This window comes from Pecten maximus, chromosome 3 (assembly GCF_902652985.1).
Source record: "Pecten maximus chromosome 3, xPecMax1.1, whole genome shotgun sequence".
Lineage (NCBI taxonomy): Eukaryota > Metazoa > Mollusca > Bivalvia > Pectinida > Pectinidae > Pecten > Pecten maximus.
The window spans coordinates 34,295,248-34,319,517 of record NC_047017.1 but is presented as its reverse complement, the minus strand read 5'-3'; the positions used below and the strand labels follow the sequence as shown (position 1 = coordinate 34,319,517).

Below are 24,270 nucleotides of genomic sequence, written 5' to 3'. Positions count from 1 at the left end.
TGGTATCGAAAGGTATTGGTATTTTGTGTATGATTTGTGAATCCCCTTAGGTGGTCACTGCTGGTTTTATTTAAACAGGTTTGTCGTAACTTGCTGGTTACGTTTTTATTCATTGGAATAGTGACACGGGTCAGAATACACACATGGTATTGATGTAAATTTTAAATCCAATATTGAAAAATATGGAATCCGTTGCGTTATGGCTTTTTCGTGATAATAACGTTTTTTAGTAGAGGATGTTGTGGTGATAATAACGTTTTTTAGTAGAGGATGTTGTGGTGATAATAACGTTTTTTAGTAGAGGATGTTGTGGTGATAATAACGTTTTTTAGTAGAGGATGTTGTGGTGATAATAACGTTTCTAATAGAGGATGTTGTGGTGATAATAACGTTTTTAGGAGAGGATGTTGTGGTGATAATAACGTGTTTTAGAAGAGGATGTTGTGGTGATAATAACGTTTTTTAGTAGAGGATGTTGTGGTGATAATAACGTTTTTTAGTAGAGGATGTTGTGGTGATAATAACGTTTTTTAGTAGAGGATGTTGTGGTGATAATAACGTTTTTTAGTAAAGGATGTTGTGGTGATAATAACGTTTTTTAGTAGAGGATGTTGTGGTGATAATAACGTTTTTAGTAGAGGATGTTGTGGTGATAATAACGTTTTTTCGTAGAGGATGTTGTGGTGATGATAACGTTTTTTAGTAGAGGATGTTGTGGTGATGATATCGTTTTTTTAGTAGAGGATGTTGTGGTGATGATAACGTTTTTTAGTAGAGGATGTTGTGGTGATGATAACGTTTTTTTAGTAGAGGATGTTGTGGTGATGATAACGTTTTTTTAGTAGAGGATGTTGTGGTGATAAACGTTTTTTTGTAGAGGATGTTGTGGTGATAATAACGTTTTTTTAGTAGAGGATGTTGTGGTGATAATAACGTTTTTTAGTAGAGGATGTTGTGGTGATGATAACGTTTTTTAGTAGAGGATGTTGTGGTGATAATAACGTTTTTTAGTAGAGGATGTTGTGGTGATAATAACGTTTTTAGTAGAGGATGTTGTGGTGATAATAACGTTTTTTTAGTAGAGGATGTTGTGGTGATAATAACGTTTCTAAGAGATGATGTTGTGGTGATAATAACGTTTTTTAGTAGAGGATGTTGTGGTGATAATAACGTTTTTTAGTAGAGGATGTTGTGGTGATGATAACGTTTCTAGGAGAGGATGTTGTGGTGATAATAACGTTTCTAGGAGAGGATGTTGTGGTGATAATAACGTTTTTTAGTAGAGGATGTTGTGGTGATAATAACGTTTTTTAGTAGAGGATGTTGTGGTGATAATAACGTTTTTTAGTAGAGGATGTTGTGGTGATAATAACGATTCTAAGAGATGATGTTGTGGTGATAATAACGTTTTTTAGTAGAGGATGTTGTGGTGATAATAACGTTTTTTTAGTAGAGGATGTTGTGGTGATAATAACGTTTCTAGGAGAGGATGTTGTGGTGATAATAACGTTTTCTAGTAGAGGATGTTGTGGTGATAATAACGTTTCTAGGAGAGGATGTTGTGGTGATAATAACGTTTTCTAGTAGAGGATGTTGTGGTGATAATAACGTTTTAGTAGAGGATGTTGTGGTGATAATAACGTTTTTTAGTAGAGGATGTTGTGGTGATAATAACGTTTTTTAGTAGAGGATGTTGTGGTGATAATAACGTTTTTTAGTAGAGGATGTTGTGGTGATAATAACGTTTTTTAGTAGAGGATGTTGTGGTGATAATAACGTTTCTAAGAGATGATGTTGTGGTGATAATAACGTTTTTGAGTAGAGGATGTTGTGGTGATAATAACGTTATTTAGTAGAGGATGTTGTGGTGATAATAACGTTATTTAGTAGAGGATGTTGTGGTGATAATAACGTTTTTTAGTAGAGGATGTTGGGGTGATAATAACGTTTCTAGGAGAGGATGCTGTGGTGATAATAACGTTTTTTAGTAGAGGATGTTGTGGTGATGATAACGTTTTTTTAGTAGAGGATGTTGTGGTGATAATAACGTTTTTTAGTAGATGATGTTGTGGTGATAATAACGTTTTTTAGTAGAGGATGTTGTGGTGATAATAACGTTTTTAGTAGAGGATGTTGTGGTGATAATAACGTTTTTTTAATAGAGGATGTTGTGGTGATAATAACGTTTTTTAGTAGAGGATGTTGTGGTGATAATAACGTTTCTAAGAGATGATGTTGTGGTGATAATAACGTTTTTTAGTAGAGGATGTTGTGGTGATAATAACGTTTTTTAGTAGAGGATGTTGTGGTGATAATAACGTTTTTTAGTAGAGGATGTTGTGGTGATAATAACGTTTTTAGTAGAGGATGTTGTGGTGATAATAACGTTTCTAAGAGATGATGTTGTGGTGATAATAACGTTTTTTAGTAGAGGATGTTGTGGTGATAATAACGTTTTTTAGTAGAGGATGTTGTGGTGATAATAACGTTTTTTAGTAGAGGATGTTGTGGTGATAATAACGTTTTTTTAGTAGAGGATGTTGTGGTGATAATAACGTTTTTTAGTAGAGGATGTTGTGGTGATAATAACGTTTCTAAGAGATGATGTTGTGGTGATAATAACGTTTTTTAGTAGAGGATGTTGTGGTGATAATAACGTTATTTAGTAGAGGATGTTGTGGTGATAATAACGTTATTTAGTAGAGGATGTTGTGGTGATAATAACGTTTTTTAGTAGAGGATGTTGTGGTGATAATAACGTTTCTAGGAGAGGATGCTGTGGTGATAATAACGTTTTTTAGTAGAGGATGTTGTGGTGATGATAACGTTTTTTTAGTAGAGGATGTTGTGGTGATAATAACGTTTCTAATAGAGGATGTTGTGGTGATAATAACGTTTTTTAGTAGAGGATGTTGTGGTGATAATAACGTTTTTTAGTAGAGGATGTTGTGGTGATAATAACGTTTTTTAGTAGAGGATGTTGTGGTGATAATAACGTTTCTAGGAGATGATGTTGTGGTGATAATAACGTTATTTAGTAGAGGATGTTGTGGTGATAATAACGTTTTTTAGTAGAGGATGTTGTGGTGATAATAACGTTTTTTAGTAGAGGATGTTGTGGTGATAATAACGTTATTTAGTAGAGGATGTTGTGGTGATAATAACGTCTTTTGGTAGAGGATGTTGTGGTGATAATAACGTTTTTTAGTAGAGGATGTTTCGGTGATAATAACGTTTTTTAGTAGAGGATGTTTCGGTGATAATAACGTTATTTAGTAGAGGATGTTGTGGTGATAATAACGTCTTTTGGTAGAGGATGTTGTGGTGATAATAACGTTTTTTAGTAGAGGATGTTGTGGTGATAATAACGTTTTTTAGTAGAGGATGTTGTGGTGATAATAACGTTTCTAAGAGATGATGTTGTGGTGATAATAACGTTTTTTAGTAGAGGATGTTGTGGTGATAATAATGTTTTTTAGTAGAGGATGTTGTGGTGATAATAATGTTTTTTATAAGAGGATGTTGTGGTGATAATAACGTTTTTTAGTAGAGGATGTTGTGGTGATAATAACGTTTTTTAGTAGAGGATGTTTCGGTAATAATAACGTTTTTTAGTAGAGGATGTTGTGGTGATAATAACGTTTTTTAGTAGAGGATGTTGTGGTGATAATAATGTTTTTTTATAAGAGGATGTTGTGGTGATAATAACGTTTTTTAGTAGAGGATGTTTCGGTAATAATAACGTTTTTTAGTAGAGGATGTTGTGGTGATAATAACGTTTTTTAGTAGAGGATGTTGTGGTGATAATAACGTTTTTTAGTAGAGGATGTTGTGGTGATAATAACGTTTTTTAGTAGAGGATGTTGTGGTGATAATAACTTGTTTTAGTAGAGGATGTTGTGGTGATAATAACCTTTTTTAGTAGAGGATGTTGTGGTGATAATAACGTTTTTTTAGTAGAGGATGTTGTGGTGATAATAACGTTTCTAGGAGAGGATGTTGTGGTGATAATAACGTTTTTTAGTAGAGGATGTTTCGGTAATAATAACGTTTTTTAGTAGAGGATGTTGTGGTGATAATAACGTTTTTTAGTAGAGGATGTTGTGGTGATAATAACGTTTTTTTGTAGAGGATGTTGTGGTGATAATAACGTTTTTTAGTAGAGGATGTTTCGGTAATAATAACGTTTTTTAGTAGAGGATGTTGTGGTGATAATAACGTTTCTAGGAGAGGATGTTGTGGTGATAATAACGTTTTTTAGTAGAGGATGTTGTGGTGATAATAACGTTTCTAGGAGAGGATGTTGTGGTGATAATAACGTTTTTTAGTAGAGGATGTTGTGGTGATAATAACGTTTTTAGTAGAGGATATTGTGGTGATAATAACGTTATTTAGTAGAGGATGTTGTGGTGATAATAACGTTATTTAGTAGAGGATGTTGTGGTGATAATAACGTTTTTTAGTAGAGGATGTTGTGGTGATAATAACGTTTTTTAGTAGAGGATGTTGTGGTGATAATAACGTTTTTTAGTAGAAGATGTTGTGGTGATAATATCGTTTTTTAGTAGAGGATGTTGTGGTGATAATAACGTTTCTAGGAGAGGATGTTGTGGTGATAATAACGTTTTTTAGTAGAGGATGTTGTGGTGATAATAACGTTTTTTAGTAGAGGATGTTGTGGTGATAATAACGTTTTTTAGTAGAGGATGTTGTGGTGATAATAACGTTTTTAGTAGAGGATGTTGTGGTGATAATAACGTTATTTAGTAGAGGATGTTGTGGTGATAATAACGTTATTTAGTAGAGGATGTTGTGGTGATAATAACGTTTCTAGGAGAGGATGTTGTGGTGATAATAACGTTTTTTAGTAGAGGATGTTGTGGTGATAATAACGTTTTTTAGTAGAGGATGTTGTGGTGATAATAACGTTTCTAGGAGATGATGTTGTGGTGATAATAACGTTTCTAAGAGAGGATGTTGTGGTGATAATAATGTTTTTTAGTAGAGGATGTTGTGGTGATAATAATGTTTTTTTATAAGAGGATGTTGTGGTGATAATAACGTTTTTTAGTAGAGGATGTTGTGGTGATAATAACGTTTCTAGGAGAGGATGCTGTGGTGATAATAACGTTATTTAGTAGAGGATGTTGTGGTGATAATAACGTTTCTAGGAGATGATGTTGTGGTGATAATAACGGTTTTTAGTAGAGGATGTTGTGGTGATAATAACGTTTCTAGGAGATGATGTTGTGGTGATAATAACGTTTCTAAGAGAGGATGTTGTGGTGATAATAATGTTTTTTAGTAGAGGATGTTGTGGTGATAATAATGTTTTTTTATAAGAGGATGTTGTGGTGATAATAACGTTTTTTAGTAGAGGATGTTGTGGTGATAATAACGTTTCTAGGAGAGGATGCTGTGGTGATAATAACGTTATTTAGTAGAGGATGTTGTGGTGATAATAACGTTTTTTAGTAGAGGATGCTGTGGTGATAATAACGTTCTAGGAGAGGATGTTGTGGTGATAATAACGTTTCTAGGAGAGGATGTTGTGGTGATAATAACGTTTTTATTAGAGGATGTTGTGGTGATAATAACGTTATTTAGTAGAGGATGTTGTGGTGATAATAACGTTTTTTTAGTAGAGGATGTTGTGGTGATAATAACGTTTCTAGGAGAGGATGTTGTGGTGATAATAAAGTTTTTTAGTAGAGGATGTTGTGGTGATAATAACGTTTTTTAGTAGAGGATGTTGTGGTGATGATAACGTTTTTTAGTAGAGGATGTTGTGGTGATGATAACGTTTTTTAGTAGAGGATGTTGTGGTGATGATAACGTTTTTTTAGTAGAGGATGTTGTGGTGATAATAACGTTTTTTAGTAGAGGATGTTGTGGTGATAATAACGTTTTTTAGTAGAGGATGTTGTGGTGATAATAACGTTTTTTAGTAGAGGATGTTGTGGTGATGATAACGTTTTTTTAGTAGAGGATGTTGTGGTGATAATAACGTTTTTAGTAGAGGATGTTGTGGTGATAATAACGTTTTTTAGTAGAGAATGTTGTGGTGATAATAACTTTGTTAGGAGAGGATGTTGTGGTGATAATAACGTTTCTAGGAGAGGATGTTGTGGTGATAATAACGTTTTCTAGTAGAGGATGTTGTGGTGATAATAACGTTTTTTAGTAGAGGATGTTGTGGTGATAATAAAGTTTTTTAGTAGAGGATGTTGTGGTGATAATAACGTTTTTTAGTAGAGAATGTTGTGGTGATAATAACTTTGTTAGGAGAGGATGTTGTGGTGATAATAACGTTTCTAGGAGATGATGTTGTGGTGATAATAACGTTTCTAGGAGATGATGTTGTGGTGATAATAACGTTTTTTAGTAGAGGATGTTGTGGTGATAATAACGTTTTTTAGTAGAGGATGTTGTGGTGATAATAACGTTTTTTAGTAGAGAATGTTGTGGTGATAATAACGTTTTTTAGTAGAGGATGTTGCAGTTTAATCGAATATGAGTCTCAATTGCAAGGAATTGCCTATGTGAATTGTTGCCAATGTCATACTGAAAATTAACGTTGTCGTCGTCAATCGTTCACGTGTGCGATTTGAAGTCAAACATGTCCGATGGTTGCTGAAATGTCGAGCTCTTTCGTGGTCAACGCCATAGTTGTTCTCTTTTAAAGAATATTAACCCAGATTTGTATGGCTAGTATCGTCGATTTGACCCAGATTTGTATGGCTAGTATCGTCGATTTGACCTAGATTTGTATGGCTAGTATCGTCGATTTGACCCAGATTTGTATGGCTAGTATCGTCGATTTGACCCAGATTTGTATGGCTAGTATCGTCGATTTGACCTAGATTTGTATGGCTAGTATCGTCGATTTGACCCAGATTTGTATGGCTAGTATCGTCGATTTGACCCAGATTTGTATGGCTAGTATCGTCGATTTGACCCAGATTTGTATGGCTAGTATCGTCGATTTGACCCAGATTTGTATGGCTAGTATCGTCGATGTGACCCAGATTTGTATGGCTAGTATCGTCGATTTGACCTAGATTTGTATGGCTAGTATCGTCGGTTTGACCCAGATTTGTATGGCTAGTATCGTCGATTTGACCCAGATTTGTATGGCTAGTATCGTCGATTTGACCTAGATTTATATGGCTAGTATCGTCGATTTGCACTAGATTTGTATGGCTAGTATCGTCGATTTGACCTAGATTTGTATGGCGGGTGTCGCCGTGACCTAGATTTGTACGGCTAGTATCATCAATGAAGCAGAAGACGCTTATCCTTCCGGAATATGTAGTCTTATTCTCCTTGCACTTTTGTCAAAACAGGTTCGTTTGCATGATTTCTTTGTTGTTTTCAATATTCTTAATGTGTATTAAGGAAAACATGAAGTCACTTACTTTTTTTGGGGGGGGGGGGGGGGGTATATCGCTTCTGATTAGCTATAGTATCAGGTACAATAGCTATAATAAGAGCGAAGCTCTTCGGGCAACGAAGCCGTTAACGTGCACGTATGTACAATATTCTAGTCAATAGTCGCATAACGTCCTGCGGGATGGTACAGCCAGAAAATTTTCTACGGGAAACGGAAGCAGTTAGGAACCCTGGTGCTGATGTCTGCAGAAACTGTCAACATAAAAAGTCTATATAACGTACAATCCAGTTGGTGTGTTCATAATGCTGACTAATTATTTTGATAAAAAGTATCTCTTATAGCGTGCGAATAAAATATAGCTCGAGCTATGGTTTCGAGGCGGGAACTTGGAACATCCGGCATATTTCCGAAGATTGCCGGAAATTAACCGAGATGTTGCGATTGCATTTGGACGGAAAGTACCGACAGTTCCCGGTTGCAGAATCGGTATGTCGAAAATTACCGATAGTTAATTCATATAACGACTGTCAAAGGTCATGTCATATAAGGTCACATTCTCGTAATTAAACGGCGAAACGTTTATCACTATATTGTTATGTTGTACATTGGCATACTAGCTAGCTTCGCTCTTTTCAGGCATTGCCTGTTTCATATTACAATAGCTTTACCGTTTACATGTATAAATGTATAACTAATCCATGTATTTGTCTTCTGTAGATTTGAAAAGGAAGGTGAGCGGCACAATATGGCAAATAAAAACGAAAACACTCCCCTTCTTACAACTCTTGACTTGGATTCGTCAAAGTTTTATAAAACCAAGGTGGCTTTAGAGAATGTGACGTCGATCAGTGGTCGCCATTACCTGATGAGTCCCTGTATTCTCGTCCACTTCTTCTCATACGTGTTCTACAATCTGGTCACCACACAGTATCTGTACGACTTCTTCGCAAGAAAAGTAATATCAAACGTAACCGCAATGGAGATCAACCAAGATGGCTCGCCGTGTACCGTGATAATAGAGTCTGTATTGTACCAGCAGCGGACTCAGATACAGAAAGACACGACCAAGGCGTCTCTCACCTTCGTTATAGCTGGGTGTGCCCCAGCTCTCTTCATGGACGTCGTCATCGGTGTGTTGAGTGACCGTTATGGCAGAAAGATATTCATAATTATCTCCCTTATAGGAACGTTGGTCAAGACGACAATGACGACCGTTGGAATGCATTACAAAGTGGACGTTCATTATTTCATAGTGTTTATCGCCGTCGAGGGATTCGCTGGCGGATGGTGTGCTGTCGTCTCTCTCGGATTTGCCTATGTTTCGGATGTGACATCAGTCGACAAATCTAGAACCTCATCCATTGTCCTAATTGAGATATCAGTTGGCCTCGGTTTGGTATTGGCAGGCGTCACTTCCGGTTATTTGATCGACGGAGTAGGTTATATGTACGCCATGATGGTATTAACTATTCTAAATCTGCTCAACATATGTATCATGGTACTTTGCCTGCCAGATACAGTTAACGAGACCAACTGTATTAAAGGCAAAACTATCCGACTCCTTAAAAGTTCGTTCACTTTCTACACCCGGGACACGTCCGCGACAGCTAAACGCTGGAAGTATATTATGTGTATTTCTATTTTCATATTATTTAACTTTAGCGCCCTCAGTCGTCAAACAATAGATCAGCTGTACCAGCTTAATGTTCCATTCTGTTGGGACTCCATTAAAATAGGCTGGTACTCGAGCCTAAGCGATGTATCGCGCAATGTGATTGGTTTAGCTGTCATCCGGGGACTCCAGAATTACATCTCTGACGAGTTGATGGTTGTGGTTAGCGCAGTGTCAGGTTGTGGAGCATATCTATTGGAAGCATTTGCTGTCAATGATGCCATGATGTTCTTTGGTAACTATGACATTTTATACATGTGCGTGTGTGTGTTGGGGGGTTGTGGTTAGTTATCTACCCTTAGTCAGAGGATATAAACATAGACCTTTGTTATACAATGTATCAATGTTTCAGTTGGTATTGCTTATTGGGAAGTCAGCCAACATTACAACCTTACTATGACGGTTGCTGTATTTTCTTTCTTTTCTTTAATTTGGGTACATAACAAAGCTACCCTGACGATTACTGTACATTTATCTTAGTTTGGATACATTACAAACATAACAATTATTGTTTTAGTACCTGTGGTTGGGATATTCTCCATGGTGACCGGCCCAATCCTGAGGTCCATCATGTCCTTGATGACACCGCCGGATAGACAAGGTTCGTACACAATAACTACAGTACACACATGACTTATAGGCATACTATGATGTGTCTATTGGTGGTCTTAGTTTAAGTTTGAACATATTTTATTTGAAAAATTTAAATGAAATTGGACACAAGTTATACAACTCTGGTGGTCTTAAACATGTGCAATGTGGAGGTTAGTAATTCTGGATGTGTTCCTCTCTTGGCTGACCTCTTTTTTAATGCAGTATTGGTTTCATCGAAGAATATATCAGGTAACAAAGCCATTATGATCGAAGTCCTTCAATTTCACCCGTCGTTACATTGCTGATGTTTAACGTTTAAATCAGCTGTTAGCAATCTAAATTCAAAGATTTTCCGAAGTCACTCGCTTAATTACATTATGAATATCAAGAAAACCAATTGCTAACTTTATGATATGTATGGTGATTCTTTTATTATCCTAATGCAAATTTTCTATTCATAGATAGTTCCTAAATGTCCTAGTTTATAACAATTTCTGTTATAAATATCGACTGCTGACAGGGAATTTCACAATACTGGGTTTAGAGGAATGCGTGTTTAATTAATTCCTATAACAGGAACACTGTTTGCTGGCCTGGCTGTTGTATATACTGTATGTACCGTTTTGTTACTATTACAGGAGCACTGTTTGCTGGCCTGGCTGTTGTACAGACTTTATGTACCGTTTTGTTACTATTACAGGAGCACTGTTTGCTGGCCTGGCTGTTGTACAGACTTTGTGTACCGTTTTGTTACTATTACAGGAGCACTGTTTGCTGGCCTGACTGTGGTACAGACTTTGTGTACCGTATCTTTACTATTACAGGAGCACTGTTTGCTGGCCTGGCTGTTGTACATACTTTGTGTACCGTATCTTTACTATTACAGGAACACTGTTTGCTGGCCTAGCTGTTGTACAGACTTTGTGTACCGTATCTTTACTATTACAGGAGCACTGTTTGCTGGCCTGGCTGTTGTACAGACTTTGTGTACCGTTTTGTTACTATTACAGGAGCACTGTTTGCTGGCCTGACTGTTGTACAGACTTTGTGTACCGTATCTTTACTATTACAGGAGCACTGTTTGCTGGCCTGACTGTTGTACAGACTTTGTGTACCGTATCTTTACTATTACAGGAACACTGTTTGCTGGCCTGACTGTTGTACAGACTTTGTGTACCGTTTTGTTACTATTACAGGAACACTGTTTGCTGGCCTGACTGTTGTACAGACTTTGTGTACCGTTTTGTTACTATTACAGGAGCACTGTTTGCTGGCCTGGCTGTTGTACAGACTTTATGTACCGTTCTTGTCGATGTCCTCAGTAAGGCTGTGTACCTTGCCACAGTGGAAATATCCCGGGGAGCGGTTTTCCTCTTGTCCGCGGGATACTGTGTACTTGTCCTCATCCTATTCGTGTAAGGATGTCTCACTTTTTTTCTGCTTGTTACATTTTCACGGACACTGCCTCTTTTTCTTCATTTGTATCTCGCACGCTAGCAATGGCTACCAAATATCAGGAACTGCCAAGGGCGGTAACTCTAATTGCAAATATGGAAATAAACTACCAAACCAAGGGAAGTAACCGTACAGGATAAATCAAACTATATTGCTACTTAACAACAATAACTTACCAATAAAGAAATTAACAAGCAGTCTTCATTATGATCAATTAAATTATATTCTAGGAATAATTTTTAATATTACAACGTGTTGCCTTATATTACAATAAACCTAATATTACGATACACCTAATATTACAATACACCTAATATTACAATACACCTAATATTACAATACACCTTATATTACAATACACCTAATATTACAATACACCTAATATTACAATACACATACTATTACAATACACCTAATGTTACAATACACCTTATATTACAATACACCTAATATTACTTACTGCATATATATCGTGTTGTGTTATTCACTTATTCACTAAATGATAATATGCATCAATTTAAACTAGATCATTACAAAAAAATTAATTTATATCAAAATCACATTTTCGATAACTGAAAGGATAAGAAACTTCTTTTCTATCTTTCAGTTTAACTTTCCATAAAATTCTCGTCACTTTGAAACGGTAGAAGAGTAATTACAGAAAAAAACACCTCTTGAACAGGAATGTATTGGAAAGAAAATAAAACAGGAATAGACAAAGACTTATTTAAGCTATGACATCAATTTATTTACCTTTCTGTTTCAGGATATTCGCACTAATGTCGAGGAGGTCGGGAAAAGAAATGACTTTGAATAAGTGAAATTAAACGTAAAGACAGGATAATGTCGTGGTAGAGGGCGGCACTGAAGCGGCATATATAGACGTTGCAGTTACAATATTACTATGAACTTTCTTCTGCGAAACTGCTGCTTAATATTGATTTGAAATTAAAGTACACACACACACTTTCTAAATTACTAGAAAGCATCCTGACTAATTACCAGAAATACACCCTGACTAAATTACCAGAAAGGCACTCTGAATAATCAACAAAAAGCCACACTTAAACGACAATGGCGGCATACGGTATTGTATCGGTGAAGGCGATGTAGAACATGATGATGATGAACACGTGAACGACAGTCAATGACATTGTCAACGAGACAACGAGGCACTGTGTTGGCGTCGGACAAGACATTATATCGACAACGAGGCACTGTGATGGTGTCGGACAAGACATTATATTGACAACGAGGCACTGTGGTGGTGTCGGACAGGACATTATATTGACAACGAGGCACTGTGGTGGTGTCGGGCAAGACATTATATTGACAACGAGACACTGTGGTGGTGTCGGAACGGAAATTATATTGACAACGAAACACTGTGATGGTGTCGGACAGGACATTATATTGACAACGAGAAACTGTGATGGTGTCGGACAGGACATTATATTGACAACGAGAGACTGTGATGGTGTCGGACAGGACATTATATTGACAACGAGGCACTGTGGTGGTGTCGGACAGGACATTATATCGACAACGAGGCACTGTGGTGGTGTCGGACAGGACATTATATTGACAACGAGACACTGTGGTGGTGTCGGAACGGAAATTATATTGACAACGAGGCACTGTGGTGGTGTCGGGCAAGACATTATATTGACAACGAGACACTGTGGTGGTGTCGGAACGGAAATTATATTGACAACGAAACACTGTGATGGTGTCGGACAGGACATTATATTGACAACGAGAAACTGTGATGGTGTCGGACAGGACATTATATTGACAACGAGGCACTGTGGTGGTGTCGGACAGGACATCATATTGACAACGAGGCACTGTGGTGGTGTCGGACAGGACATTATATTGACAACGAGGCACTGTGATGGTGTCGGGCAAGACATTATATTGACAACGAGACACTGTGATTGTGTCGGACAGGACATTATAATGACAACGAGACACTGTGATGGTGTCGGACAGGACATTATATTGACGACGAGACACTGTGATGGTGTCGGGCAAGACATTATATTGACAACGAGACACTGTGGTGGTGTCGGAACGGAAATTATATTGACAACGAAACACTGTGATGGTGTCGGACAGGACATTATATTGACAACGAGACACGGTGGTGGTGTCGGACAGGACATTATATTGACAACGAGGCACTGTGGTGGTGTCGGACAGGACATTATATTGACAACGAGGCACTGTGGTGGTGTCGGACAGGACATTATATTGACAACGAGGCACTGTGTTGGTGTCGGACAGGACATTATATTGACAATGAGACACTGTGATGGTGTCGGACAGGACATTATATTGACAACGAGACATTGTGATGGTGTCGGACAAGACATTATATTGACAACGAGGCACTGTGATGGTGTCGGACAGGACATTATATTGACAAAGAGGCACTGTGTTGGTGTCGGACAGGACATTATATTGACAACGAGACATTGTGATGGTATCGGACAGGACATTATATTGACAACGAGGCACTGTGATGGTGTCGGACAAGACATTATATTGACAACGAGGCACTGTGATGGTGTCGGACAGGACATTATATTGACAACGAGACATTGTGATGGTGTCGGACAGGACATTATATTGACAACGAGACACTATGATGGTGTCGGACAGGACATTATATTGACAACGAGACACTATGATGGTGCCGGACAGGACATTATATTGACAACGAGACACTGTGTTCGTGTCGGACAAGACATTATATCGACAACGAGGCACTGTGATGGTGTCGGACAAGACATTATATTGACAACGAGACACTGTGATGGTGTCGGACAGGACATTTTATTGACAACGAGGCACTGTGGTGGTGTCGGACAGGACATTATATTGACAACGAGGTACTGTGTTGGTGTCGGACAGGACATTATATTGACAACGAGACACTGTGATGGTGTCGGACAGGACATTATAATGACGACGAGACACTGTGATGGTGTCGGACAGGACATTATATTGACAACGAGGCACTGTGGTGGTGTCGGAACGGAAATTATATTGACAACGAGACACTGTGGTGGTGTCGGACAGGACATTATATTGACGTTTGGAGGAAAATGGCAATGTTTTGGTGATCATATATTTGGTAAATGGTTATGTCATTGCATTTGTTTAGTTGTTAAAGGAGAGGACATTGTTTGTGAAGTTGTTTTGTTTATTGATGAAGGAGAGAACATGCCATCGTTTGTGAAGTTGCGTTGTTTGTTGATGAAGGGGGGTATGTCATTGTTTGTGAAGTTGTGTTGTTTATTGGTGAAGGAGGGGATATGCCATCGTTTGTGAAAATGTGTTGTTTGTTGGTAAATGAGAGACAGGATGTTTTTTGTGAAGTTGCGTTGTTTGTTGGTGAAGGAGGGAACATGCCATCGTTTGTGAAGTTGCGTTGTTTATTGGTGAAGGAGGGCATATCATTGTTTGTGTAGTTGTGTTGTTTATTTGGTGAAGGAGGGCATGTCATTTTTTGTGTAGTTGTGTTGTTTATTGGTGAAGGAGGGCATGTCATTGTTTGTGAAGTTGTTTTGTTTATTGGTGAAGGAGGAGGCATGCCATCGTTTGTGAAAATGTGTTGTTTGTTGGTAAATGAGAGACAAGATGTTGTTTGTGAAGTTGTGTTGTTTGTTTGTGAAGAAGACATTGTATATGAAACTGTGTTGTTTGTTGGTGAAGGAGGGGACGTGTTATTGTGAAGTTGTGTTGTTTGTTGGTGACGGAGGGGACGTGTTATTGTGGAGTTGTTTAATTTGTTGGTGAAGGAGGGGACGTGTTATTGTTAAGTTGTGTTGTTTGTTGGTGACGGAGGGGACGTGTTATTGTGGAGTTGTGTTGTTTGTTGCTGAAGGAGGGGACGTGTTATTGTGAAGGTGTGTTGTTTGTTGGTGACGGAGGGGACTTGTTATTGTGAAGTTGTGTTGTTTGTTGCTGAAGGAGGGGATGTGTTATTGTGAAGGTGTGTTGTTTGTTGGTGACGGAGGGGACTTGTTATTGTGAAGTTGTGTTGTTTGTTGGTGAAGGAGGGGACGTGTTATTGTGAAGGTGTGTTGTTTGTTGGTGACGGAGGGGACTTGTTATTGTGAAGTTGTGTTGTTTGTTGCTGAAGGAGGGGACGTGTTATTGTGGAGTTGTGTTGTTTGTTGGTGAAGGAGGGGACGTGTTATTGTGAAGTTGTGTTGTTTGTTGGTGACGGAGGGGACTTGTTATTGTGAAGTTGTGTTGTTTGTTGGTGAAGGAGGGGACGTGTTATTGTGAAGTTGTGTTGTTTGTTGGTGAAGAAGGGGACGTGTTATTGTTAAGTTGTGTTGTTTGTTTGTGAAGGAGGGGACGTGTTATTGTGGAGTTATGTTTGTATAGGATAGAACATGCCGTTATTTGTGTAGGAGGGGACATGTATACAATGTCGCTTCAATAACTTCGAGAAAAACCTGTTTGTCCACAGATGTAATAGTGACAAGACCCGTCTGTTTAGTTAAACTTCGTCATTTGACGGATATAACTATTGTTAAATTTAAATGTGACGTAGTTTTTCAGGCATGTCGTTTTTTTATATTTCTTCAAAATAACTTGCATGAGAAAAGAATATAAATTAAACCTTATCTGTCAATATCACACAGCTCCAGAGGAATACGATACCCAGCAGGCGATGTTTCGTGTCTGGAATACGGTCACCGCGACAGGGACACAGATCTTACAACACATAACAACAATCTACAAAGTGTAACGACCTACTTAAGACGGCAAATGAACGAAGAAGTGAATACAAGTTGCGCCTGGTAATTGATTGACGGATTGTAGAACTACATTTTTCTCTGTGTACTTATCGATATATCTCACAATTTATTTCGCTACAGGATTGTTTTTTTAATTGCAAAAATCTTCGTTTGATATCAATTGATCGGATTACGACCAGCTGGTAACTCCATATCTTGTTTACATACAAAATTACCATAAAGAACTTCTGGTTTTGCATGCAAAACTATCGTACAAAACTTCTGGTTTATATACAAAACTATCGTACAGACCCTCTGATTTACACACAAAACTAGCGTACAGAAACTCTGGATTACACACAAAACTACCGTACAGAAACTCTGGTTTACACACAAAACTACCGTACAGAAACTCTGGTTTACACACAAAACTACCGTACAGAACCTCTGGGTTATATACAAAACTAGCGTACAGAACCTCTGGTTTACACACAAAACTACCGTACAGAACCTCTGGTTTATATACAAAACTACCGTACAGAACCTCTGGTTAACACACAAAACTACCGTACAGAGCCTCTGGTTTAAATACAAAACTATCGTACAGAACCTCTGGTTTACACACAAAACTAGCGTACAGAACCTCTGGTTAACACACAAAACAACCGTACAGAACCTCTGGTTTACACACAAAACTACCGTACAGAACCTCTGGTTTACACACAAAACTAGCGTACAGAAATTCTGGTTTACATATAAAACTACCGTACAGAACTTCTGGTTTACATACAAAACTAGCGTACAGAACCGCTGGTTAACACACAAAACTACCGTACAGAGCCTCTGGTTTAAATACAAAACTATCGTACAGAAATTCTGGTTTATATACAAAACTAGCGTACAGAACTTCTGGTTTACATACAAAACTATCGTACAGAAACTCTGGTTCACATACAAAACTACCGTACATAACCCCTGGTTTACATACAAAACTACCGTACAGAACCTCTGGTTTACATACAAAACTACTGTACAGAAACTCTGGTTTACATACAAAACTACTGTACAGAACCTCTGGTTTACATACAAAACTACTGTACAGAACCTCTGGTTTACATACAAAACTACTGTACAGAACCTCTGGTTTACATACAAAACTACCGTACAGAACCCCTGGTTTACATACAAAACTACCGTACAGAACCTCTGGTTTACATACAAAACTACCGTACAGAACCTCTGGTTTACATACAAAACTACCGTACAGAGCCTCTGGTTTACATATAAAACTACTGTACAGAACCTCTGGTTTACATACAAAACTACCGTACAGAACCTCTGGTTTACATACAAAACTACCGTACAGAACCTCTGGTTTACATACAAAACTACCGTACAGAGCCTCTGGTTTACATATAAAACTACTGTACAGAACCTCTGGTTTACATATAAAACTAATCTTCACACACACAGATACCTGTTACTATATACATCTGTATATCTATTTAACTCATACGGAACTACTTTTTTTTAGTAACGCATTATTTACGCACAAAACTATTTGATACATATAGAATTAGTTTGTTGACACGAACACGTGTAAATAGTCTCGTGGGGACAGAGTAATCACGCGATATTCCCACCGTCACGATATGTTTGTTTACATCCTGCATTGATGAAACCACTCGATCTGGAAATCCGGGCTAATTCCGGAGAAAGGCAGGTATCAAGTCACCACGCTCCGTTGCCTGTAGTTTTTTTTAATGTCGATGAATCAAGCTTCTTTATTTCTGTTGTCTAAATTGTATGGAAATTTTTCATGGCGAAATCCTGAAGTTTTATCAAATGAATTATTTACTAGTGATAATGTTACCGTTTATTAAAACCAGTCTCTCAATTAAACTATGTCCGGAATGCAAAATATATACTGAGGTACTCTTGTGTTTTGTCACTATTAATCAGAAATGAACATACAGCTGAAATGTACTTGGCCCTAACATTGTTAAACAGAGCTTTCCTGGGGTTGTGATGTAATGATATAATAACGTTAACGGCCCTACAACAAAGGAAAGGGACGGTGTTGACTTGAGACTTAGATAGTAACCGGTCCTAGACAAAGACAGCTAACTACTTATCCTCTTACATGGAACCTCGCCATGACCTTAACCTGACCCACGGTACCAAAGTATTCTATATCCCGGCGATGACTGGAATCGTCTCCGATACCAACGCTTCTTATGTCCTTGTTGGTAACTGACATAACCATGTCTATATCCCATAACAGAGGTTTGATTACGGATGTCAATGTAAAAATGCCTATAGATAATCAATTAACATAAGTTCATAATATTTATTGCCATGTGTTAAATTGAATAACCGTCGTCACAATGTAACCCTGTCATCGCTAGAGTGTTGCCCCCTTATCAGGTCTGAAATGGTCATAATCATCGTCACAATGTAACCCTGTCATCGCTGCAGTGTTGCCCCCTTATCACGTCTGAAATGGTCATAATCATCGTCACCATGCAACCCTGTCATCGCTACATTATTGACCCTTATAAGGTCTAAAATAATCATCGTCACAATGTAACCCTGTCATCGCTTCATTATTGACCCTTATAAGGTCTAAAATAATCATCGTCACAATGTAACGCTGTCATCGCTTCAGTTTTGACCCTTATCAGGTCTAAAATAATCATCGTCACAATGTAACCCTGTCATCGCTACAGTTTTGACCCTTATCAGGTCTAAAATAATCATCGTCACAATGTAACCCTGTCATCGCTTCAGTTTTGACCCTTATCAGGTCTAAAATAATCATCGTCACAATGTAACCCTGTCATCGCTTCAGTTTTGACCCTTATCAGGTCTAAAATAATCATCGTCACAATGTAACCCTGTCATCGCTTCAGTTTTGACCCTTATCAGGTCTAAAATAATCATTGTCACAATGTAACTCGCCTTTTCAGGTGTTAAATAAGATAATGATAATCATCTCCACTATGTTTATCATCATAGCTGCAATGTTACCCGGGTTTTGACGTTAAATATCGCCCTCTATCGTCATCATTGTCTGTAGTAAGTTAAATACACTGATTGCGTTGTGAAGCTAATATAACTAATTATGTAAATAAATTAGTTAAACCCTTAATGGGCCTCGTTGTGATTTTCAGATAAAAATGAGATTCCGAGCTTGCGTGACATCACACTATGAATTTCGTGTAGAACTACAAATGTTTCACAGGATTGGCCTCTCAGCGTCATCTCTTGCTTGGTGATATTAAATAACACCCCTGTTCCTAAATAAATATCATTTGAAATAGGATAAGCAGTGTTTTATTCCGAGTGCACACTTTTCTACGTCTATTCTTGGTGTATATCGGTCAGTCTTATGTGATGTGAATACAGATGTTGCCTGTAGACTACTGTGGACGGGAGGTACATCAGGGTACCGGTTACTACATGTATATGTCACATGACAGATACGCCAAAAAGCAAAAAAAAAATATTATCATGGTCTAATCGAGAAGTAACAAGCGAATACAAAAATGTCTAATCGTCCAAGGAAACGGACTCCAGTTAAGTTGTTATGGGGACAATACTTTTCTCTGGTCTAGACCCTGTTTGATAAAGCTTGTTCCTCAGTCATCTAAAGGTTCGTCCACTTTTCGATATATCGTCAATATTTATATTATCTTAGCGTCTGTCGCCATTTTGTATTTTAACAGAGTATCTCCAAAACCCACCCCACCTCCAAATAATTCAGAACTATATATTTGTACTGCTGTTAGTATACATAATGTTGTTCATAATATTGATTATTCAAATTCATTAAGTATATTATAGAACGTTTTGGCTTAGGAATCGACAAACGACATGTGTAGGTGTGTATCTTTAGTTCGGGATGATATTTCGCCTGGCAAGTAATTAAAGGAAAATTTCTGGTAAATGTGTCTATAAACATCAACCGTAGATACGTTATTCCAAATGACCAGTTAAAATTGACTGTTGGTTTACACATGTATTTATATATTTATTATATGTCATACCTGGACATTAACGGAGTACTGTACAATTCATCGGCAACGTAACTCCGTAAACCAAAGTGTATCAAAATCTATCGATTGTTTATCAGAATTGATTATCTAAGTATCGATTGTTTATCACATTTAATTATCTATCAATCGATTGTTTATCACATTTAATTATCTATCAATCGATTGTTTATCACATTTGATTATCTGAGTATCGATTGTTTATCACATTTGATTATCTGAGTATCGATTGTTTATCACATTTTATTATCTGAGTATCGATTGTTTATCACATTTGAATATCTATCAATCGATTGTTTATCACATTTGATTATCTAAGTTTTTGGAATGGTTCCAATCTCGGCAATGATTATGATATAGTTCAACGTTTTCCCGCCATCTGTCTTCCAGCTCGGTATTGTTGTCGACTCTTTTGACACATGGTATACAACGTGACGTCGATCCAGTACTTCGTGACGAATCAATGTATGACATAGTCAACATTCCATAGCAACACGATATACATAGAAACATTTTAAAGTAAAGAATGTGTTTGTTGAAAGAAATTGGACCATAACTCGCTGGGCAAAACGCCAGGGACACGTAAATTTCCATTCCCGCTATCTAGTCAACTTGGTGTACTCTGAAAATTATGACCTTCGAAAACTTTTTAATGCTCGTTCCATCTTGTCCCTGTAATACCTGAGTGATGTCACGGACTAGACATAAGTGATACACAGCGATAAACGGGTGTGTTAAAACCCGAGAGTGAAGCGAGTACCATACGGTATCTTTTCTGGACCATTGCTCTCCTATATCTCAGTAGATGATGGCGTTTCGGATGAGCGGTGTGTCGCTTTAACCAGGTCGCGGTAGCCTAATGCAAGTTTTAGCTTGTGTAAGGAACCCTGCAGTGAACACGTCTTTATGCATAATCTTTGGTGGGAAAGGAAATAAATCAATGTGTAACATTAAAAAGAAATAAAAGTTACACCACAGTATTGGTACATTTGAATTTACATTTGGATGACAAGGTCGCTATATAACTAGATTTACACCATATGAGAGTAAATATGTCTGAAAAGTCTTCACCTTGAATATACCTTGGCCGTTTATTTCCGCCTCAATTCCAATGCTCTGCTGAGCTTCAACCTTCTCGTGATAAGGAAAATGCGAATTTCAATTGACCGGAGAAATGGAAAGAAATTATATAATATTTTAATCTTAATCATTAATGCTTTTAGCATTGTGAAACATGGTATATTTACCTACAAGTTTACTTCCGACTGATCATATTCATTAACGGAAATAGTCTTTATATGGATATGTTAACTTATTTAAGAAATAATTAACGATGATTCGTGTATTGTTACAGGATATACAACGAGGACGAGGATATTTTGCAATTAAATTAATAACGAAGGCCGCAGGCCTGAGTTATTAATTAAAATTGCAAAATATCCGAGTCCGTGTTGTATATCCTGCAACAATACACGAGTCAAAGTTGATTATTTCTATTCTACCATGTACTGTTTAGTTCTGAGATCGACCTCTTTCTAATAGAAAAACAGCAAAGAAACCCCGAGAAAACCTTGTAATTAATTTCTTGAGTATTGCATTATTTGTTGATGAAATATACAGGCAATACAGTACTACGATCAAAAGCATCTATCATATGGCATTGATTTTGAAAATTAAATAAAAAAGAATAAAAGAAAAAGAAAAAGAAAAAAAGGGGGGCCTCCGTAGGATTCGAACTCGCGTCGGGATAAAAGTTTATTGAAAGACTAACCCATTAGCCCACTCAGCTATAGTAACCTTTTATGAAACGGGTGAATTTTAGATATATAAAATTGTAACAGCCGTGACTCACGAGCGTGTATTATTGGCACGAGCGTGTATTATTGGAAAATAATACATGGTTTTAAACCAATCAAAACTGGCGTTGCATAGCAAACATGGTAGAATTCGTTTTAATTTCATCGCCATAATTCAAAACCTTAACTTAGATTTCTAATTTTCGCGGGAAATGACTAAATGACGTAATTGGTAGAAGCACTCACTCAGAACGTGAACTCGCGTGAACCGGAAGTAACCTTTTCGACAAAAAACGGGACAATAATAAAAATAACCAGATGCTTACCGATCATTACAGGATTTATATATTTTGTTTTGAGTCACCAAAGGGCTAGAACACAACACAATGTATCACTCATTTAATCCATAGCTATTGCATCTAATACGATCTGCTAGTTAAACCACCAGCCTGGACAAACTATGGCTACTGATGATAAACTTATTTAAGAAGATATTTTGAGGTCAACAAGCATGACAGTAAGAATGACCCCCAATGGTTGAGTGGTCATTGCATCCAAAAGTAAAATACCGGTAGCATCTTCAGCATTTATGGGGAATGCCACTGAATGTTCCCAATTCAACATCAAATGTACAGGCGCACAGGACGGTCTTGCAGTGGAACAAATAGTGGACTTCCAAGCTAGGTATGTAAACACACTAGGCCTGTTTACGTCACGCCATCATTAGTGGATTAGTGGGTAAGAGTGACTACGACACCGTGTACCTCTCCACCAGTGCCCCGCCTATTAAATCTAACTGGCCAGCTCAGATAATTTTAGGGATGGTCGGCACAGTGGTAACGCATTTTTCTTTCACCTAGGCGGTCGGGGTTCGATTCCCCAATCGGACGTGGAAAGGTATGGGATTACCTGCCCGACCACGTGGGTTTTCCCGGGTGCTCCGGTTACCTTCAACAGTAAGACCCCTTGCGCGCTTTTATCCGGACCAACAAGAGTGATTGATGTAAATTCTTTTATCTTGTTTCTAAATTGTTGTAAAATAAATAAAGTTTTTAAAAAATTCTGAAACTTATTTGAAATTAAATATCTCTATCCCAAAGACAGAATTAATCTTGTTTTGACATATGTTGTACATTAAGTTTTCCCGCAATATTACCTTGATTGTGAGCCTCCATTTTTCGCTGTAGGCAAAACTAAATTCCCTGTGTAAAGTAAACACACTTTCGGAAATTCTAGAAATTTAAAATCCGGAACCAATTTATTTATTTTAGTTTTAACAAATGTGAAGCCTGTATGTACTACTTCATAATGAATAAACCAATTATAGTGTACGTTTATTTTTTTTCATTTTGTTCTATCTTCATACAGGAGTTATTTGCTTAAAAAAAAACAAAAAACAAAAACAAACAAAAAATACACTATGCTACCCTAGACACTCTAACCCTTGGACAAAATCTGAGATCAAGAGGCTTATCAGAAGGCGACAGAGAGCCTGATCCAAAGCCAGATTTTAATACCCGGACTCGGAGGGAAATAAGAAACAACTATCACACCTACTTTGATGGGGCAATATGTGGGGATATCGACTTTCCCAACGCCTTATATTATAAAATCCGACACTTTACAATTTATAACAGAACTATATATCGTTACGAGCGGTTTCAGGACCAGGGGACAGCACACTTTCCGACGAGGGTTTCTTTTCTTCGAGTTGCGAGTTGCAAGTTGGAAAATGCGAGTTGCGAGTTACAAAATGCGAGTTGCGAGTTACAAAATGCGAGTTGCGAGTTGCAAAATGCGAGTTGCGAGTTACAAAATGCGAGTTGCGAGTTGGAAAATGCGAGTTGCGAGTTACAAAATGCGAGTTGCGAGTTACAAAATGCGAGTTGCGAGTTGCAAAATGCGAGTTGCGAGTTACAAAATGCGAGTTGCGAGTTGCAAAATGCGAGTTGCGAGTTGCAAAATGCCATTATTAATGTTTCTTTAAAAAAAGTGTTGGTCTTTAAAACATACATCCCCAGAAAGCATGTGATTGTCATCGTAGGCTTTATTTTATCGCTAAAACTTATAAACTGGTAATAAACAAATGGGCGGAGCTATGTGCCAAAACAAACTAAAATCCTATTTTTAAAGAGTGGTCATCCGATGCCCTGGTATCTAAAATTGAAAAAAAAAAAAGTAGGTGATAAAATATTTTAATTTTCGCATTAACCAGACTGACTATAATTGATTACATGAGCCTCTCCTAGATATAAGTCCGTATAGCTCATATGGTAGAACCATCGCTTTAGTGACCCGAAGGTTCTGGGTTCGAATCAACAAAATTAATTTTATTCACATGTTGTTATGTTTTAAAGAATAATACAATTTAATTTTTCGTGGTCATATCTAAAAGATTTTTTTTTCAACATTTAATGCATATTTAATATTGATTTATTTTAAAATTAAGTATTTAGTTCTGTGTCTGATTATATTCGGCAGTTATTACGAGAAAAGTTTGCTAATATATTGAAATATATGCTAAGGCAAGTTCACGTATACACGGAAT

The 24,270-nt window shown here is 37.4% G+C and overlaps 1 protein-coding gene across 1 annotated transcript; it reads left to right on the top strand.

Moving 5' to 3' along the window:
* Positions 1-13,061, top strand: LOC117323978 (solute carrier family 46 member 3-like). The gene is made up of 5 exons (XM_033879551.1): positions 1-12; positions 8,111-9,300; positions 9,583-9,666; positions 10,918-11,074; positions 11,881-13,061. The coding sequence occupies exons 2-5, from the start codon at positions 8,139-8,141 to the stop codon at positions 11,933-11,935; spliced, it is 1,458 nt and encodes a 485-aa protein (XP_033735442.1). The 5' UTR covers positions 1-12; positions 8,111-8,138; the 3' UTR covers positions 11,936-13,061.
* Positions 13,062-24,270: the final 11,209 nt, after the last annotated feature.